Genomic DNA, 20815 nt, shown 5'->3' on the forward strand with positions numbered 1-20815 from the left:
ATATACTACAAAATAAACACATTTGACAAGGAATTTAAATTTTCTTTCAATTTTTCTTTTTTTCTAAATGTTTTTTAAAATTGTCAAGAAACCGGAGCACTCCGGGGAAACCCACAGATGCATGGGGAGGGCATGTTAACTCACACACATATAGCCTGTCTGAAAGACACAGCATGGGGAGCATTTCTGATTAACTCCTCTTACTCTGTCTGCAAGACTGTGCTGCTGTTTGGAGGTATTGGTGATAGAGTGCCCCACCACTGCCTGACCACAGATGTCATGTGGTATCTACTGGCTGCAGTAGAGATGTCCTTGATGTTGATGTTTGATGGCGAATGTGACAGCTTGAGTTGTTGAAGCCATCTTACTTCTTCCACTTCTGTGGTTTCCTCAATCCCAGAAAGTGATGAGCTCTTTTCTAGGAAGACTGTTTTGGTTTGCCTGGGTGAGTCTCCTCAGAGACTTGAGTCACGTCCAGAAGTTCAGGGGCCGGGGCAGTACTGATGGACTCCTGCTCACACAGCTTCTCTTCGGGGACTTCAGCTTCCTTCAAGGCCTTCAGTTCTGTGGAGAGCTCAAAGCTGGCAGAGATCTGAGCAGCAAGCTGAGTTTTCAGCTCGTCCAGCTGTCTTTCATAATGTTCCTCCTTCTCCAGGGTGTTTTGCTGGAGGTGGCTGATTTACAATATAAACAAAGTATGTAGACATTTACTGTGTCCTCCTTAAGTCCCAATTTTGTTGATAATAATAAGTACTTGTTTTTACAAATGGGTCTATGGGTACAGTACCTATTATTCCGCAAGGCTCCAGCCCAATCAGACAGCACGCAGGACGTTTGCGCAACTGCGTGACGTAGGACGTTTGAGTTGAGACTTGTGTGGCATGGTAATGAGATGACAAGCTCAACGTTACTCACAAATTCCACGAGAAATAGGTGAGAACAGCGAATTCAAGTTAAAGGTAAGATGTAGACGTATACTTACATCGTTAATTAACCACGGATACTTACTCGTATTGTCATATTCCGCCAAAAAACAGCGAACTTAATAGACAGCGTCAGGATACTAGCTGACTTACTATGACAACAACATTGCTTCCGGTGAAACTGCAGTCACTGTCGTAGCTATCGCTAGTTGTTGTGACTTTATTCCGTTGTTTTTTAAGTTTAGTAATCATTCACTAATTTTACTATAGCTGTAACCTTGTGGCGGCAGTTCACGAAATAACTAACCTCAGCTAGCTGCCCAACCAGCTAGGCTAAATATCTGCTGGCTAAATAGAAACTAAGCAATCAGCAAAATTGAAAGCTAGCTGACATTAGCTGACCAGGAAGCCTACAGGGTTGATTAAAGCAAAGACAGTAACGTTATATTGTAGGAAATATCAGGCGTTTTCAGCACACGGCACAGGAAAGGACGCAGAATTTAAGCAGGTGAATGCCATTCAAATCTGAGCTGCTGTTGTAAATATTTGAAGGGGCATCTGTTGCCAAACACTCCCTCTTAATGCCATGTGTTTCTGATCTGGACCTATTATTATAACCTACTGTAATAATTACATATAGACAGATTTTTGGCTACTGAGCAGCTGGCAGAGGTTCGGCGTTTTTCTAAAGGACAGTTTACAAGGTAGTCGTTAGATATGACGCATGAGACCTGGTCCCGCTGGTCAACAGACTATTTCCACTAACTCTTTGAGAAATCCTTATTAACTCTATGTAATTAACTGTTCATATTTAGTAAAAGTAATCGTCAGATATGATGCATTTTCTTATAATACAGGTTACTATGTTACTGAGAATGAAAAGGCACTTTTTTAGGCACCTAGCTGTGGGTTGGGGTAGTTTTGACATTTATATGACCTTATTATGATCTTAACTGCCCCTCTTTATTTACTGTCCATAGTCAGGGTGTCAGAGGCCGGCTTATGTCATTGCTGACATTTGAATCCCATGTGAAATAGCTGACTAAACGACTATTCATTTTACTCTTACTACTATCTGTATCTACTATCTGCATCGCTCAACAATGTTGTATGGCTTGCATTCAACAATGGGTGTACTGGTTGGTTCGGTCCTTGAATCCACAGCTGTGCTTGATGGTGACAGGCTACATGCACACCCCTAACAGGTTCATCAACTTGCGCATTTGACTCCAGGATGACTTGGATCCTTTTTCCACTTTTTCAAGTCAGAACAAGGCCATGGGAGTGTCATTAGCAGACATTTGGGTATTTCACTTGAACTCAGGCTGTTCTATACTGCATATGAGATTTTCAACATTAAAAAAGAAACTATCAAGTATTTGCTTTGTAAAGACATAGTGGAGTAATGGCGTCCTAATGTCACACTCCCTCAATGTGTCTTGTAATCTGAGCTTCTGAGCTTCTCTTGTTTGTTATGGTAGGCAGTCTAGCCAGGCACGTGCTGGTGCAACATCGAAAAAATGGCAGAAAATGTCATATAGAAGCTTTAATTTTCTGGCCCGGCAGTGCTAATTGAATAGCATCCATCCATAAAAGTGTCTTCACAGTAGTCACTACAGGAACTTAGATTTAACCACAGAGTGTTAATTGGACATGCGATGGCCACAGCTCTCTGAACCTGTGTCCAGTTAGCGTGACACTGTGAATTTAATAAGTGGCCTCTGAATGCCGCGTGCAGATGATAATCAACCGGTCACTCGTTCTCAGATTGTCCTCACTACTCACAAGACCTTGTTTTCTCTCTTTATGTCTTTGTCCCACATCCAGGTTGCTGCTCAGATGAGGAGGGCTTGCCTGATTGACCTTGTGTGTTGCCCTCTGTTGCCATGGCAACACCCTATTTTCCCACAGTCCTGATCCTCCTTTCCCTGTCGTCCTTCACCTTCTTGATTCTGAGCCTCCTGCCCACCGTTTCCCCTTCCGTTCCCTTTTCTTCGTCCTCTCCTCCGTCACCTTGGCCATCGCCATCCTGTGGCCTGGGTCAGTCCTGGGCTGTCCAGCTCCATCCTGTCCCACATGATGAGGAAGAAGACAGTGAACAGGGTTCTGTACACCTTGATGTGATAGCCAACATGGTACAGAACTTCATGAACACTTTCTGCTGATACAACTTAATCTATAGATATGGTCTGAACAAAGCACAGGGGCATACTTCTCTGTTCTGATATTTTGATATTCAGATTTCATTTTGGAGAGCTACATTATTTGGTTTTCTTGGTACTAATGGTGAGACTGTGGTTCTTGATAATGGTACCATTGGTAGTTCCTATTTTATTACTTTTACAGACAGCTTTTTCTTTCAGTTTTCTTTCTCTAAGTATGTCTAACACAGTCATTTAGCTTTTTTCAGTCCAACAAATATTTTATATTTTTGTTTAATGCTTGTCATTTGTATCTTATTTTATGTGACAACCCACTTCTCAACTAAGAGGTTTCACCTAATCTATTCTTATAGTTGTCAAGGTCAGTGTAGCATGCTAGAGTACTTTTTTTGTCCTAAATAAATGTGGACTTATCATCAATATTCTCTACATGCCAGGTAGCAGAGCAGGCTGGGCTGCAGAACCAGGGCCAGATTGGGCAGCTGCAAGGCCACTATTTGATGTGTTCTGTCCAGCCTGGACCTGAATCTGTTTGGACCAAGGGTGTTCATCCTGGGGACGTCCTAGCATCCCACCCTCACGTCCTGTGGCACTCCCAGGAGAGAGTGCTTAGCCGCTCTAAGAGATCAATGGCCTTCAATGACCCCCGCTACCCTAAACAGTGGCACCTGGTGAGAATTTTTGGCTATTGTGTATCTATTTAACCATCTTACTCACTGACTTGTTGTTGGTATTACATGAGTACCTAAAGTTAACTTAATGACTGTCTGACAAAATAATTGGAATGTAATATTCATATCTATTTATTTGTTTACTTATTAACAGTGCTGTCAGCAGCCTGACATGTGTCTATTTTACACAGAGCCATTTTGTGTTTTAATTTACTTTTTCGTGCTTTAATTTACGCTGAGTTCTGATTCAGAGAAGAAGAAGTAGGAGTTGCGACTCACAAGTCAGTATCCTGATCTGGTATCCTGGAATTTTGGCTTTGTTCTGCAGAATGTCCACGCCTGTTATAAACCATATCCTGTTATTTTCCACTAGTGAAAATGCCTTTTGGAAGGACAAGTTAAATTACCAAGATGACTTCTCTTGGTGAAGCATAGATATATCAAACAAATGCAGGCGGTTTAGATTGATATTTGTTGATGCATTTGTGTTCTAATAACCATGTTTTCCACACACATTGTCGTACTCAAGTATTCCATAAGGCTTCTTTCAATTAGACCTGGGCAAATTTACATGTGACAATAATATCAGTGCTGCCAAACTAACCAAATTACTAATTTCCCCATGATAGTCCTGTTTACACGATTACATGATTACAGGAGGTTATCACATTTCCCACATACAGTGGTCTGTGTGTGATTGCTGAGGCAACAACATGAATGTGGTTATTTTGCAGCAGCCTGCAGATGGTTGTACATGATTTAGGTAAATGCGGTAGATGCTGCAGATGGAACACACAGATCACTTCTGCTGCCCGTAAATAGCTGCAGAGGTTTGAGCTACTACAGATGGAGACTTTAATGCAGTTTTAAAACTGTAGAGGACACAGATACTGTTTAGCATCACCCATTTATGTTGGACCCAGCACAGACCACTTTACAGGCATTCTGGTTATGGTTTATATTAGACGTGTGTTTAAAGCTTATTGTCCCTCCTGGTTGCACAGTGTGTGTCCTGTGAATACAAACACATCAGACAAACAAAGTGCATTTTTTTACATAATGAATATACTTTGAATGTGCTTATGCAAGTATTTGTGCTATCTCTTTACATGACTTCAACCGTTCTTTACTCTGCTTGTTTCTTGCAGCACAATGACCTCAATAAGGGTATGGACATCAACGTGACAGGGGTGTGGGAGCACAACATCACTGGCAGAGGAGTCACAGTGGTGGTGGTAGATGACGGGGTGGAACACACCCACAAGGACATCCAGCCCAACTATGTGAGTCAAACCCAGCTCCATTTTGCAACTGGAGGCCAAAATGTTGGGACAAACTAACTGTGTTTACCAACAACAGTTTTACAAAGTGTTTCCTTAGCTAATGTAGCAATGTTCATCATACAGATGTGTTTCACAAAGTGGTGAACCTTGACCCACGCTTGCTTCTGAGGAAATGCTCCTTTCATACCCAATCATGATACTATAACCTATTACCAAAGAACTTGTCTACTTGTGGAATGTGGAAAACAGGTTTTTTGAGAATTTCACCACAAAAGCTTGATTAATTGATCAGTCGATGGAAAGAAAATTAGTTGCCAATTACTCGATTTCTAACTAATTTTTCAAGCAAAAATGGAAAAAACAAAAGCAAAAACATTTGGCTGTTCCAGCTTCTTAAATGAAAGGATTGGAAAGAAGCAATTTGAAGATGTCAGTTGGGGCTCTGGGAAATTGAGATGAGCATTTTTTTGAATATATATATTTCATAAGATAAACGATTATTAATAGATGTGAAAACAAGCTGCAGATTAATCGGTAATGAACAATAACTGTCAGTTGCAGCCCTATCCACAATTCTAAGTTTTTTGTTGCCCTTGTCCTTACCAGTTTGAATATATGTCCCAAAAGGATTAGCAGATTTTAAATCTGTCTTTTTTATTATGTTTTACAGAGCCTCTGAACTTTTTGGGAATTGGATTTGTATGATTAATTGATTGTAGATGCTTTCTTCGCCTACTCTTAAACTGTGTGTCTCACTGTCATGGCTGAACTTTTCAAAAACAAAAGGAAAGAAACTGTTTCTATAATGCACAAGAAAGGAAAAGAATAGACAAAAAAAGGAAGAAAGTATAGACTGAAAAGGTGACTAAACTAGACCTCTTTATATTCAGTAATAATCACAGTGACTGTGTTGTGAGAGTTTCACAGAGCAGTTTTTTTTTTCCAATTGTGTCAGTACTGCACCTAATTTGAATGGGATGCAACAGTAGTTTTTCAATTGTTTATTAATTTTTCTCTCTTAGAGTCCAGAGGGCAGTTACGATCTGAACTCTAATGACCCAGACCCAATGCCTCATCCAGACATCCGCAGTGACAACCACCATGGGACGCGATGTGCTGGTGAGATCGCAGCCGTTCCCAACAACAGCATCTGTGCTGTAGGAGTTGCCTACGGCAGCAAAGTGGCAGGTACAGACGAGAAAATTGAATTTGGAACTGGATGTCCCAGTGATAAAAACCACTGAGGCAGAAGCTGACACTGTGGCTAAATGTGTTTGGTAAAATGTCCCTCGCTTGTTGCTGTCTGTTCAGGTATCAGAGTCCTGGATGGCCCGCTGACAGACAGCCTGGAGGCCATTGCCTTCAACAAGCACTACCAGGTCAATGACATCTACAGCTGCAGGTAACAAATGTTTCTCTTTCTGGTTCTATTAGAGGTTTCCAGTAGAAGAGTGGCATTTATAAACAGTGAAAAAATATCACAGATGTGTCTGTGTTCATGTGTGTCTTGTGTCTTTGACAGCCTTTGTTTGCCTACTTACCATTTAAAGTTTGGTTTGTATGTCCTGTGATTTGGTGTAATATTTTTCTATGCCATAATACCTTACAGTAAAAGTCATGCTTGGATTCTGATTTGGACTCTTCTTTCTTCTAGTTGGGGTCCAGATGACGACGGACACACTGTGGATGGACCCCATCCTCTGGGCAAGGTACGAGAAAGTCAGTCGTGACAGTTTGTGGTGGGCACTTTTTTTGTCCTGCAGGGGGCAGTGCACTGCAATGGATCAGAGCAACATGCATGTAGAAACACTGGAAGTACAGTTGGTTCACTAAGTTGACTGTTTTATGTTTCCTCCACAGGCGGCGCTGCAGCACGGGGTGATTGCAGGCCGACGAGGCTTCGGCAGCATCTTTGTGGTTGCCAGTGGCAATGGAGGTCAATACAATGACAACTGCAACTATGACGGCTATGCCAACTCCATTTACACCATCACTATTGGTAAGACACACAGATTATCAGGTGTTTGAGTATCTGCCTCTGTAAATTCATTTGTGTTTTGGGTGTGGACATGTGCACATGGGGCTATAAATGATGTGTGTGTGTATGTGTTTCAGGTGCGGTCGATGAGAAAGGCAGAATGCCATTCTACGCTGAGGAGTGCGCGTCCATGCTGGCTGTCACCTTTAGCAGTGGAGGGAACAAGCTGAGGAACATTGTAGGTCTTACCAAAACACGTAAACACATGCACTATCTTGTACTTCTTTCATTGTGAGGACCCCCATTTGCAATTCATTAGCCTAACCTTAACATTCACAAAAACCTACCCTAAAATGCTAACCTAAAACTTAAGACCAAGTCTCAACCCTCAAACAGCCCTTCAAAGCTGTGTCGAAATGTAAGGACTGACCAACATGCCCTCAATTTCCAAAGATATCCTCACTATGTTGGTTAAAAATGTGTTCGGTCCTCATTATGCAGGAAGTAGAGGTACAGGCAAACTCACACACACACACACACACACACACACACACACACACACACACACACACACACACACACAAACAATGGATGACTTTAGCTTCAATTAGCTGCAGGTGGACGAACAGGAGAGAAGGAAATCAATGATGAGCTAGTCTTTGTAAAAAGACATTAATAGATTATATCATTATATTGTAGAGATGGTCCAATCTCAATGAGTTAAGGAGCCTTTCACGCATAACGCATCGGATTTGGTTCAAACAAACTCTGACCTCAAAACGATGCACGTCTGATTCCTGTTGGACTCTGACACAGTTTGTGGTGTTAAAGCAAGGCAGACCAACCACAGTGTTCTGTTACAGTAGATATGTGATTTTAGCATAAATTCCAAAGCTAGACCATTAAAATGCTCAACCAGGAAGTGTCCAGACAATAGCAAGCTGTATATGTATCTGCCAGCATGTCTTTACTATTCAGCTGGAGGAGAACTCTTGAATCCTGCAGATACTCCACATCACATGTAAAAAAACATATCTAAACTTTAAGTGTTCTACAAGTTTTGAATTCACTGATTGTGGTAGATGTTTGAAAGCTCATGAAAGAGCAACTCCACATGAGGAGAAGCAGACTATTTTCATCTGATGAGAGGAGTAAAGGCCTATTGAAGCCACTGACCTCTATTTGCTGCTGTTTGTGGTTGTCACCATGGCAACAGAGTTTGGACCAGGGATGTCATCGCCTTGGGCAGAATAGCTTAGCCAGGATATGCTTTCTCTGGAGAGGACTTATCCACCATTGACCACAGTAGACACGAGGCCAAGTGCTCACCACACACTGCATGTTAGTGTATTATTCTGGTGAATCCATTTAGAGTATACCAAGAACATTTGCCTTCACTGATGCATTTTGTTGTGGGGCTCTGAGTCCACAACACTGGGAAAAGTCACAAAATGTGAAATTTCACAATTAGTTATTGATGTTTCAAGCTTGAGGTCTGGAAAATAGACAGTAGCTTGTGGATCTTATTTGTCCATCATATGTTTTTGTTGATTGATTGATTGATTGATTGATTGGGGTTATTCTAGAGACTAAGTTGTTGATGATGTAAGCCCTAAGAAATAACTGTTGCTAACCAAAACATGACACATGATTCTAGATTTAGCCATTTTCCCAAAGACTTTCAGTAGCCTGATTCGCATTGCCCCTTGAGTGTGGGGATCTCGCTCGACTCTTGATCACATTTCTGCCTGAAAACAGCCCTTCAGACCGAGACTTCAGTGAACTTTCCCCCAGAAAACAGCCTCCCTCCCTGCGAGTGAGACAGTGTCCTGTTTACTGATTGCGATTATGTAATTATGTCAAATAGAGTGAAAAACGTTTCCAGGATGCATGGTGGGTCAGGACCTCAATCAAAACATTATTATAACAGAATCCATATGATTATAAACAGTCAGCGGGTACATGTTTAGATTGACAAGATGACACCGGGGGAAAACAAAACACAGACGTCATCATCATGACATGTACCGTCATTGCTCCTTTGGATCTACAGCGCCAGCTTGTTGATGTGAATTAAACACTGGTGTGTCGTTTTGCTGTAGCTGCTTGGTTCTTTGTGAACAAACAACAGCAGAATATTGGCAAACCGCCGCTGCAGTGATAATGTAGAGTCTGTGTGAAAAGTGTTTCTAACTGAATATAAGGTGACTCTTATTGAAGGATTATATATGAAAAACTGAATATGAACCCACACATGTGAGCATGTTAGGTTACAGAGCTTGACTCCTGATGATACCTGTATACTCTAAGTAGAGCTGCAACAATAACTTTATTGGTTGTTAAGTACATTTTTTTAAATTGATTAATTGGTTTGTGTATTTCTTGTCAAAAATCTCTGATTTCACCATGTTAAATGTGAGTATTATATATTTAGGATCTGGACAAAACAAGACATTTTTAGCATATCATCTTCGGCTTTAGGAACACTTGGTGACATTTTTACCTTTCTTTCACAGCAAAACAAACAATGCAGAGCAAACAATGTAGATAAATGACGAAAAGTTGTGAGTTACAGCCCTGACTCTAATTAAATTGACAGCTGCTCTGGATGAACACGGCCAGCTCGGTAACCTGCTGCATGCACAACACTGCACACATAGTAGCTCTGAACTTTCTACATGGCTTGAACAGCTGTTGGGAGAGACCCACATGTCATCCGCATGTAAACACAGAGATCTGGGAATTCCTCAGTCCACATCTCTGTGGTCCTTCTGTCAGACAGGCTGTCATTTGTGTGTGTAGAAGCGGGTGGTGTACATGGAAGTTACTGTATAAGACACGTTTGCAGTTGAGTACCGGCATATGAATAGATTTGAATGTGCACTACATCCCATACACACAGTGATGAGAGACAAAGTTGTAAAACCAACATATGGTCTCTTTTCACTCGCTCATGAAGTTAATCTTCTCTATAAATCTACCTACCTCCTTTCTCGTCACCAGTCGTCATCAGGATTTCTAACTCCTCTACATTTCCATTCTCTGTGTATACACTCTTTTTCTCTTCAGTTCCTCTCATCTCTTTAAAAGGTGAACCTCTCCCTGGCTTTAAGCTGTGTGCACAAACAGTGTTGAACTCTGGCACACCCACAGTAAAGATGTCACTTTGTCATGATGGTTCTAAGACACTGGCACCTGATGAAGTGTTTAGTTAACAGAGCCTCCATGCTCAAGACTTGGATAGTTTGTGTTGAATATACCCTGTGGAAGGCCTGTGTCCACTCTGCTAATGTACACTTACATATGTGAGTATTTGGCCTCCTACCAGAGCTGTTACCACTGTCACACTGTTTGTACTGTACATAAATCTCCGTGGTCGTATCCTCCACACTCATCTGTCCCATCTGTCTGCCCATCTCTGCAGGTGACTTCAGACTGGTCTATGCAGAAGGGCACTGGCTGTACAGAAGGCCACACTGGCACATCTGCTGCGGCCCCCCTGGCAGCGGGAATGGTAGCTCTCATGCTGCAGGTGCGTCCCTGCCTCAGCTGGAGGGACATCCAGCACATTATCACCTTCACCGCCACCAAGGTAGGCCCGGTTGTATTAGTTATTGTTGTAAACAGGTCTGTGTGTGTAGCTTTTTTTGTTTGTTTAGTAAACAAGCAGGTAAGGTAAGCATGTTAGAAAACTTGACAGGGGAACCCTTAAGTCTGACAGCTGTTTATTTTTCTTGATTAACTGATAATTCTTTAAAGTTAAAAAAGATATTAAGATATGAGATTAAGGTGTGGATTTGCTGGGAAGTTAAAAGAATTGGTACTTTTGCTCAATAAATGACTTTGCGGGTCTGCTAATCAATTAATTGATTGTTTTAGCATTACTGGTACCATTGTTACGTACTGGTTAGTGTATTTCAGGAGATAACATGCTGCATTTAGCTCTTCTCCATTAAGTTGTTTTGTATCATTCCCAAGCAATAGTAATAGGTAGCAGAGTGATACTGATAAAATAAAAAAACTGATCACCCGGGGAGCACATGGGGGCTACGGTGCCTTGCTCAAGGGCACCTCGGCAGTAACCCAGGAAGTGAACTGGCACCTCTTCAGCTACCAGTCCACTTTCCACATTGTGGTCTGTAGCTGGACTTGAACCAGCCACCCTCCGGTCCCCAAGCCAAGGAGAAGAAGGTGAAGAAGATAGTATTCTCATTTCTTCCCACAGCCAACAGCCAGTTGGCTTTACTGAACTGCATAAAGACTGGAAACAGGGGAAAACAGCTACCCTGGATAAATGTTTCCACCAGCATCTCTGAAACTCATTAATGAACACATCTTAACCCAATCCAAAGAAAGACAGCAAACTGGAAATGTCTGGTGATGTCTGTTTTTGTAAATGCCATTAACAACGACGATGACGAATAAGGGTTTTGAGGGGTTGTCCTATTTCAGGGGCCCATTTTATTTTATATATATACTTTATATTACTGCATAAGGACATCAAAATAAAGTTAACATGGCTGTGTGTGTAATCTGTGTATTCAATCCAACAGTGTGACAACAGTGCAGACTGGAAGATGAATGGCGCCGGTTTCTATCACAGCCACCAGCACGGCTTCGGTCTACTCAATGCATGGAGACTCGTCAATGCTGCCAAGGTCTGTGCATGCGCTCACAGGAGCAGCTTTAACCACTCGCTGTTTTGATGTTTGATTGATCTGTTGATTATTACATAAATGCATCACTTGGTCTAGGAAATGACAAACATGATTTTATCATCCCCGTCACACGTTTTCTCTCTCTCTCTCTCCATTTTCTCAGGTGTGGGAGTCGGTACCGTTCCTCGTGTCCTATCAGAGCTCAGTGATAAAGGAGGAAGCATCCATCTCAACTTATCCAGACGAGTTGATCCGTACCTGGAAAGGTAACTCTCTCTGCTATTCTCTCATTCCCTCAGCTCTGTATTGGACAGCTGCTTGTGGATTTTACACACTGCACTACGACACTGGCTCCCTCCCTGCCCGCCTGTTCCCCAGTCGGTCTGCCTTTCCATATTTGGTAACGTTCTCTTGTTGGTGTGTTCTGCGTCCACATTGAAATACTGGGGGAGACTTTTCCAGATAGCCGCCGTTTCTTTCTTTTTTCCCCCCCTCCTTTTCCTTCATTTAATTCCCAAATCTGTCTCTGTATTCAACAACCTCTCTCAGTAGCTTTCATTCCTTTCTCACTTCTCACCTCACTGATCCTCTCATGTTCCCCTGTCTGTGTATCTGATCTGTGTGTCTTTTTCTTCCTCACACACGCCTTTCCACATAAGCTCATGGTGACCTCAATCTAGCAGAAACGTATCTACTGTCTCATTTCCTCTCCTCCCTCTATCTATATCTTCCCTCTTTCATGGCCTCGTCGCAGCCAGGAGCACGGCCCGAGACAAGAGTGTGTGTTGGTGTGTGTGTGTGTGATCTCATGCAGCAGGAGTTTCTTCAGGACAAGTCAAAAAGTTGCTGACAGTTACACAGTGTGTCTGGGCTTCATTTCAATAAGAAATTAAATCAAATGAAACTACTATAATACACATTTTATCACTTAATCCTCTATTCAATCAGTCTTTGTCAAATTGCAGAGAGGCTTTTTGTCACTGACAGAGCTCAGGTCTGCCTGTCATACTGCTCAACAGAGTTTGTTGTTGTAGTTTCTATGTGTTTTGGCTGTCTTATTGGCTAATGCGCTGCCCCTTAGGCATCTCAGACTGCTGGCTTCCCATGTGAACACAGTGGCCACAAATGTGTGTTCATGCACATGCTCGGAGTGATTGGCTTTGACCTAATAATGACCAGTCACTTCCCCATGGTACTGGCAATGCACGCCGGGTGGGAAGTGGGTTGAATTGTTTTAGGAAAATGTGTGGCAGTCATCTGTGTGTTTGCGATTGAAAGGCCTGTGTGCGTGTGTGTGTGCACAGATGGTTTCAGGTTATTGTGAAGTGAAGGAAAGCAAAGGAAAAAGAATTTCTTCTGTAAAGGGGGAAAAACACATGAGAACAAAATGTTCAGCTACAGTGAGCATTAAGTCCCTCCTCTACTGTCCACAAGTATGCTTAGAGTTCATATAGAATTTTTATGAGCGGCCAACCCATAGAAATTTCTCCCAACCCAAAAAATCCTTTGGTACAAATTTGGATAACTGTTTTTTTTTCCTTTACACATTTTTGCATATACAGATCGAAGTGATGGTTACAGATTAAAATGTTTACACACCTCCTCCCCACCCATGTCCTCCCTCCTCATGGCAGCACCCCCTTTAACAGCCTCCTTCAGTTTGAGCAGTTGACAGTTAATGTAATGCAGTATTCTAAAAATATGTCGGCAGGTTTGTGGTGCAAAGTTTGCCGGCACATTTTTATCAACAGAATTTGGACGCAAGTTTTTTTTTTTTCAGGCACCAATTTTTCCCTCATTCAGTTCTGATGTAGACATCACTGCGACGTAATTAAAGTCGCTTTGTGTGTCTCATGTCCTTGCCTGTCAACTCTTCAGATACTCAGTCCCCAAAGTGTTGAACAGATGACATTCCCTCCTCATGTTTTTATTGCTTCCCAGTAAATCATTTGGTTCATATTACAATTTGGACTCCATACTTACCTCATTTAAAACTCATTTTGTGAGAACTTTGTAACAGAACTTTGAATGAAGAAGCTGTTGGTTTTGGTTCTTCGAAAAGTGGACGTTTTCCATGCATTGCACTAAGATTAACAGACTTGTCAATGTCCCAGACAAATAAGAAGTATTCTGGTCAAATATTAGCTGTGATTACTAATAGTGTTTGTTCACGGAGAGTGCTATTACTGTCCATCACCAAACCAATGTGTCAGTATTTGACAACCTGGGAATGAGTCTCAACCATCCACTGTCTCTGCTCCGCCTCTTGTACAATTTAAGCTGTGCTTGTGGTCTCACAAAAAGTGAGTTTTACCACAGGATAATTTGTGTTTATTCACCTCAGTCAGCCAGAACACCCTACTGTACATTAGCTAGCAAAGAACTACAGATACCTAGACTATGTGTTTCTGTCTACGTTTACTCCAGTCCTTGACTAAATTCTGCACTCACCAGTCTGTTTTTTTTCCTTCCAGTATCTTATTTTTCTCCTTTCTGTCATTCACGAGGTTCAGTTCATTTCTGCTTCAGTCAGAGTTTTACAAGGATGGAGACAATAGGCTTCATTATGACACACGGCAGTGGATGTCTGCACCTCTGCAGTTCATGCTTGCAGAGAAGCAAGAGTGAAGTGGAATCTACTGTTTAAATCACAAAAAAGATCACAAAAAAATGTAAACACTGAACTCTCTTCCTGACAGTGAGCGGCTCCACACCAGAGCCAAGTACGCTGTGATTGCAGCTGTCTAACCTAATCCTAACCCAGCTCTACTCTCAGCAGCTTAACAGTGGCACTGTCTCTCTGCTCCGCCATGTCCTTCACAGACAACACTCTGTGAGAGATTTAAAAGAGTCAGACTTTAACATGTTTTCCTGGTAAAAACAAAAACTACCAGAAACCCTGGCCCGAACAACAGTTGAGAGTATGTTACTGATACTAATGCCCCTCAAAAGAAAGAGCTGAAATCCAGTTGTTTTCGTCTGTCTTTAAAACTGTAAAAGAATGGTGCATTCATAGGGAATCCTATTGAATACATTACTTTTAACTAGGAGTAGAATCAACTCTGCAGCCAATTCACAAGTATCAGAGCCTCTTGACATGCACATGAAGCCTCAACATACCGCCACAGTTGAGTCTTTTTTTCCATGTAGCTCAGCATCAATGTCAGAAATGCACCTCCAACAAATTCTTTCCTCTCTACTTCTCCACCTTCATTTCCCCTCTCCCTACAGTTAGATTTTCTTAATCCCTTCTTTTTTTCCTGTCCTGCTTTCCTTTTCCCCTCCACACTTGGCCTTCCCTTTTCTCCTTTCACATCCACTGCACTCGGCCTCTCAGTGCATCCCCTTCACTTGTCTCCATCTTTTGACCGCCTCGCCCCTCCCCCTTTCTCTGCATCTGTCCCCTGACTTAAGAGTCTTTCCTTCCACACCTCTGTTTACACTCCTTGCTCCAACGTCCCTTTGCGTCCCTCCCTGCCCCGAGGATGTGTGCAGCCCTACATGGTCAGAGAGCACCACGGCCCATTAAGAGTCAGAGCCCAGGAAATACCGAGAAATTACCAGACACTTACAGTGGGAGGTGGCCAGGGAGATCGACTGATAACAGTTTCAAGGAGAGAAAGTGGGGAAGAAAGATCCATAATCTGATGGGAGATTGAATTTTCACAAAATGTTTTAATTCTCATTTTCCAAGCATGTAACTATCTCAGTCTAACCCTGATTTATTCCTTAGCTAGCAACTTGTTTTGTCTCCTTATCACATTACAGACAACATACAATGTGTAAAATAGTCCTGTCAAAATAAGATGGGTGTAACAAATTCATTTTAAATTGGCGTATTTTAAGTATAAAAGGTTTATAATACATATCAGGCTGTGTGTATATTTTGAGAATTATTATTTCATGTTAAGTCCAATTTTATCTCATTACTGCATCAGTTTGAATATATTGCTTCTACAATTTGCAAATATTTGAAAAACGGTGTCTCTGCACGTCTTAAAAAGTCTTAACTCCATCAGACCAAGTGAGCACTGTTACTACTGCTACCTTGCCATGTGTTGATTTTATTCAAAATCTAAATGAAAAAGTTGTATATATTTTTTTCTATTTTTTTACATTGCTCATCTGGATTAAGATTAAACAAATGAAGCAAATTACAAATTAGAGGAAGTGCTAAATAAAGTGATAGGATAATAACAGATATTTGTCTCTACTTTCCATCACACTTTAATACTTAGTGGCTGTCATTGTTATTCCGATGTTAAGTTGCATCCCATGTGGTATGAAACAAGGTCTTTAAATTCCTTAATTTAGCTGGGTCAGCCCTGCAGAAGCCATGTTAAATTGTTCACATTTTCATTTGTTATCATGAAGGGTCAAATTCTCCCTTTCACAGGCACATGACTACCCTCATGAATCCAGTAAATGGTCAAACACACGCACAGACACACACACTGAACTGCTCTCTCTTCTCCCTCAGTCTCTGCTGCTGACCTGAAGCGGTCTGGAATGGAGACACTGGAGCACGTGGCCGTCACCGTGACGATAACCCACCCTTGCCGTGGTAACCTAGAGATTGTGTTAGTCTGCCCCAGTGGTATGACATCAATCATCGGGGCACGCCGTGCCATCGACAGGTACAGCACACACATACAAATCCATGGATTGGTATTGAGCATGAAATTAGTATTTAATAAAGCAACTGCAAGTTAATTTTATTTTGTATTGATTTTGGCGGTCCTTGTAGACTAAAGCAATAGTTTTTCCACCACCCTGTGTTATAAAGATCTTGATCTGGACAGCATGTGCATTTGGTCAGGAATTGAGCATACATACATACTTAACAGTACCTCAGATGTTAATTATAGTCATATAAGAATAATACTTTGACTGTAGTGTAATTAAATAGTGTCATTTGTATTTGGTACACAGAGACCCAGCAGGTTACCAGGACTGGACTTTCTCCACTGTGCGCTGCTGGGGTGAGAGAGCCCAAGGCCAGTACACCCTCAAGATCTCTGACCACAGTAAGAAGCCGCCCACCTGTCTCTTGTATGGTATTTTGTTTCCTTGTGACCTCATGTACCTCACCTGTCCGCTCTGACACTGCTCTGTTCTCCTATAGAAGAGCCATCGTTGGAGCAATGTGCCACTGTGGGAGTGCTGAATCAGTGGGCGTTGACCCTGTATGGTTCATCTATGAACTACGGCGAGGTCAAGGACAGACAGAGGTAAGACATCACACCTGTTATTCGCTGCTGTCTGCGTGGTGTTGAGATGTTCTGTTGGGTTGAATGCGTGTATCTTCTTTCCTGAGGCCTGTACCACAAAGAAGGATTTAACATCAGTGAGGTAACTTTAAGTTGAACTCAGGGTTTTCAGGGTTACGACTGTGATTTACTTCTTACCAGGGTAGATTGCCATGGTATCTCATGCTGCACAGCAGATACATATCCTATACGTAAATTATACATAAAAGCATCACTGTCTGACCAGTCAGTCCTCTGGAAAATGGCATCATCATTCAAAGAGGCTCCCATGGCGCTCAGTGAGCGGGTCCTGATAGGTCCCCTCCTGTCGTCTTCATTTAGCTTTTTTCCTGTTGGCTGCAAGCAGTGTCTACTAAGGCTGTGTCCGAAATCACCCACTCATTCCCTACTCCCTCTGGATTCGGTGTTTTAACTTCTTCTAAGATAATAGTTTGTTGTTCTTTATTAAATGTTTCTGCTGTACTGCCAATAGAGTTGTTCATGTTTGCAACTGGTCAAATGTCGCAAACACTTGGTAACTACCCTTTTGTGACTGCTGAGCATGTTCGTGATTGTTAGACTTAGTGAAGCCAGATAATGGAAACACATCATGGGTATGTTAAACTTACTTTGCAGTACAAGCCTTGGTGGATAAAGACAGCTTTCTTGGAATTTCGCTCCGTTTTCATTCCCATTCTAATTACATGTTGCAGGTTTTTATAATACTAGCTTCCATCTTAGCGTGATGGTGACTGATGAGACCTGTGGCCTCTTCCAACAGTGTCATACTGAATTAATCAAAGTAGATACAGTATAAATATACTGTAACCTAAATGAAATTATAATGATTGGCTCAACGTGTTGACAGACATGAAAGCTGTAAAGATGTTCTGCTTGCTGATTGACTATGCGTTGAATGGCAGGCTGGTGGACGAGGCTATGAGTGGCAGATATCTGGACAGCAACTTCTCTCTGCCATGCCCTCCAGGCCTGGACATCCCTCCAGAGATTGTCAGCCCCTTCACCTCCAACAGCCTCAAGGTAACCTGTACAGGACCAGAACCCAACACCTTAAAATGTTCCTCATGTCTGTCTCTTCTCTCAGCCTGGGTTGCTGTTGTTTTCTTGAAATTCATTACCTTAAAATCACATGCTTACCTTTCCCATAAGGATGAGATGGAATTGTATATATTTTCTAATATGTATTTCTGTTAACTATGCTAATATACACACTATACTATGAAAGGGAACATTACTGCCCCAAGTTTAACCTCAGAGGCAACACTTCCTCTCAGGCTGCACTCAAGTCATGCCTGTTTCATTGGGGATTGTCAGACCTGAACCCCAGATATTTATGCATTATCCATATGACCATAACTTCTCATTTGAAGACTTTACCTAAACATAATTATTGAACCTGAGGAAATGATCTGGTAGGTATTACATTCTGCCTCTTTCATTCAAGAAGTGAATATGAAATTTGACCATGATTACTTTGTTAAAAGCTAAGTTTGCAATGTGACTTTGTAACATGTACAAAATACACGCATCTGTTGTATTTATCTAAAGTACCTTAGCAAAGATGCCATGTATGCTTATCATTCTAACTGCATTCACATAAAAAATAATAAATATACAAATCTTGATAAAGCTGATGCAAGACATTTTAAATTTTTTGTTGTTCCTGGTGGCCCCTGTGGACAACAGTTAAGAATGTTTTCTTGCTTTACCCCGCCACCGGACTACAGAGCAGCTTCTTTCCTCAGGCTGTGAGAACTCCTAATTCATCCTCAGCATTAAACTATAAAAAATAGTTGTATGACTTGGCTGATCAGAATACATCTGATAAGAATAACTATAATAACATACAGAAATAACCAGTCTGCTTGCTGATGGTCATCAATTCCACATTCATGTACTCTCCTCCTGCTCTTGCTTTTTCTTCTACCTCATCCAAACATGTATCCAGCTGTTATCAAGAAAACCCAGTGACTTGTTATTGACCTACTCTGTCTTTCTCCTTTGGCGTCTCCTCCAGTTCCTGCTGTTGCTGGGCTGTTTTGCTCTATTCTGGTCTCTCTACTATACACTGGAAGTCACACTGGCCCACCTGGACCTCAGGGGCCTCCTCTGCCTTCGTAGGAGACGGGGTGGTTACCGGGCCAGGAGGGGGCACCGAGGCAGAGGAGTGGAGGAGGCTTTGGTGGAGGGGCAGGATGATGAAGAAGAGGAGCGGGACTCAGGGGTGGAGTTGCACGCAGTGCTGGACTCCGAGGCCAAACAGACGCTTTTGAATGGCGAGCGGCTGGCAACATAGCACTGAGCCGTGGTCTGAAACCTCTCACTGTCTGTGCTCATGAGACATCTCAGGCTTTTCAACCTCTACTTGCAACCCACTCGTCTCCCAGTCAAGTCTTATCTGTGATGGTTGGGGGTCACAGTGTGGACTGTCGCCTGAAGAGCAGACTCTATGTCCTCATCTGCATTCCCCAAACACGTGGCCTTGTATGACAATCTGTATTTGTGCCGTGTAAGTATGGTTAGGAGTGTGTATGTGTGTTCCTGTTTTCCTAGCGGTCTCATTAATGTCTTTAAGAAGAAGAGAACAAATTAGCAAATTCCTTTTCAGGGGCTGTGATTTTCATCAAGATTAGGTTTGGGTTCAAGGAAACACTGGAGAGGGATCTAATAGTGTTTAATGCTGGTACAGTTTCATGTTTGCATGTGTGAAAGTCTGCATACAGACTGTCTGTATGTAAATGTGTGGCAAGACACAAACTGACTTTACAGATCGGAGGGATTCACTTTTATGGACACCTCTAGGGTTCCTTAAACCAAGAGAAAGATAAAAATACGATGTGCACTACAAAGAACAATATGCGTGCGTGTGAGTGAGCGTGTGCTCGCTTGAGTGTGTGTGTGCCCTGTGTGTGTGGTGTGGCATGAGTGGGTGTGCTTGTGATATTCAAGGTCTTCCTTGAAAGGTGTCCTCAAATGTGAGGCTGCACGACAGTACTGATGTATTTTAAGAATACGGTTTATTTTCTGAGCTGTTATTTGATGCCCTTTATTTTTAAGTCTGGGGTTATTATCTGTGGGTTATCAACCAACTACTGATAAAAACTTGAAGTGGGATTTTCAAGTGTGGGATTTGTATATGTATTTTTTTAAGAACTGTAATATATACACAATGTGTGCCTGCGGTACAGATATATATATCAACTGTGTTAAATGATTTCTACAAAGGGTTTTTAAGAATGTATTAAAGAGTTTTAATTTTTTAATGTAAAGGAGTGTTTGGAGTGAAGTTGGAAACTGTGTTTTGCTGTGCAAGTCACAGGTGAACTGAATGATAATTAAAGACTGTTAGAATTAAATATCCTCCAGTGTTGTTCATGCGGCTCACACCAATTCACACCCTTTTAGAGCCAGTGTTATTCTATTGATATTATGGTATTGTTACATAATTGTAGTTGTCAAAAATAGAAGTTTCTGGGTGCATGATGGAGCATAAAAAAAAAGAGATTCACCTAAAAAACCTACATACAGGAGTTTAACAAGATTGAGTTAGCTGCTACGTCATCATGCTAACATAACACCAACTAATGACCTTGCTAAGGTGCTTATTTTTGCATGTTAGTGCTTAGCTGTTCATGTTTACCATGGTCACTATCCTGTTTTAGCTTGTTAGCATGCTGTCATTCACTAATTATCTATAATCCCCAAGTACACCTAAAGTAGATGGGAATGTCATAAGATCGCCTTGATTTTGGTCGTCAACCAAAATATTGGCAGTACTTTATTAACAGGTAATTTGCCCCATGAACTGTTTGTCGAAAGAGTTGCTGTGTGGGCATTTGAGTATTGTTTAAAGACACACTTGTGTGCCGT

General features: G+C 41.8%; 1 protein-coding gene across 2 annotated transcripts; it reads left to right on the top strand.

The window, feature by feature from the left end:
- Positions 1 to 806: 806 nt before the first annotated feature.
- On the top strand, positions 807 to 20305 carry pcsk7 (proprotein convertase subtilisin/kexin type 7). Of its 2 annotated transcripts, none has more exons than XM_037082244.1 (17): positions 807 to 933; positions 2751 to 3058; positions 3523 to 3756; positions 4905 to 5039; positions 6062 to 6227; positions 6351 to 6441; positions 6694 to 6748; positions 6900 to 7038; positions 7155 to 7255; positions 10442 to 10609; positions 11571 to 11675; positions 11839 to 11941; positions 16156 to 16312; positions 16608 to 16702; positions 16801 to 16906; positions 17848 to 17965; positions 18963 to 20305. In XM_037082244.1, exons 2-17 carry the CDS (start codon positions 2810 to 2812, stop codon positions 19239 to 19241), a joined length of 2301 nt encoding a protein of 766 aa, XP_036938139.1. In that variant the 5' UTR covers positions 807 to 933; positions 2751 to 2809; the 3' UTR covers positions 19242 to 20305. The 2 variants fall into 2 exon arrangements, with proteins under 2 accessions (XP_036938139.1, XP_036938133.1); XM_037082238.1 differs by having other exon boundaries at positions 816 to 959.
- Positions 20306 to 20815: the final 510 nt, after the last annotated feature.

Source organism: Acanthopagrus latus, chromosome 2 (assembly GCF_904848185.1).
Source record: "Acanthopagrus latus isolate v.2019 chromosome 2, fAcaLat1.1, whole genome shotgun sequence".
Classification (NCBI taxonomy): domain Eukaryota; kingdom Metazoa; phylum Chordata; class Actinopteri; order Spariformes; family Sparidae; genus Acanthopagrus; species Acanthopagrus latus.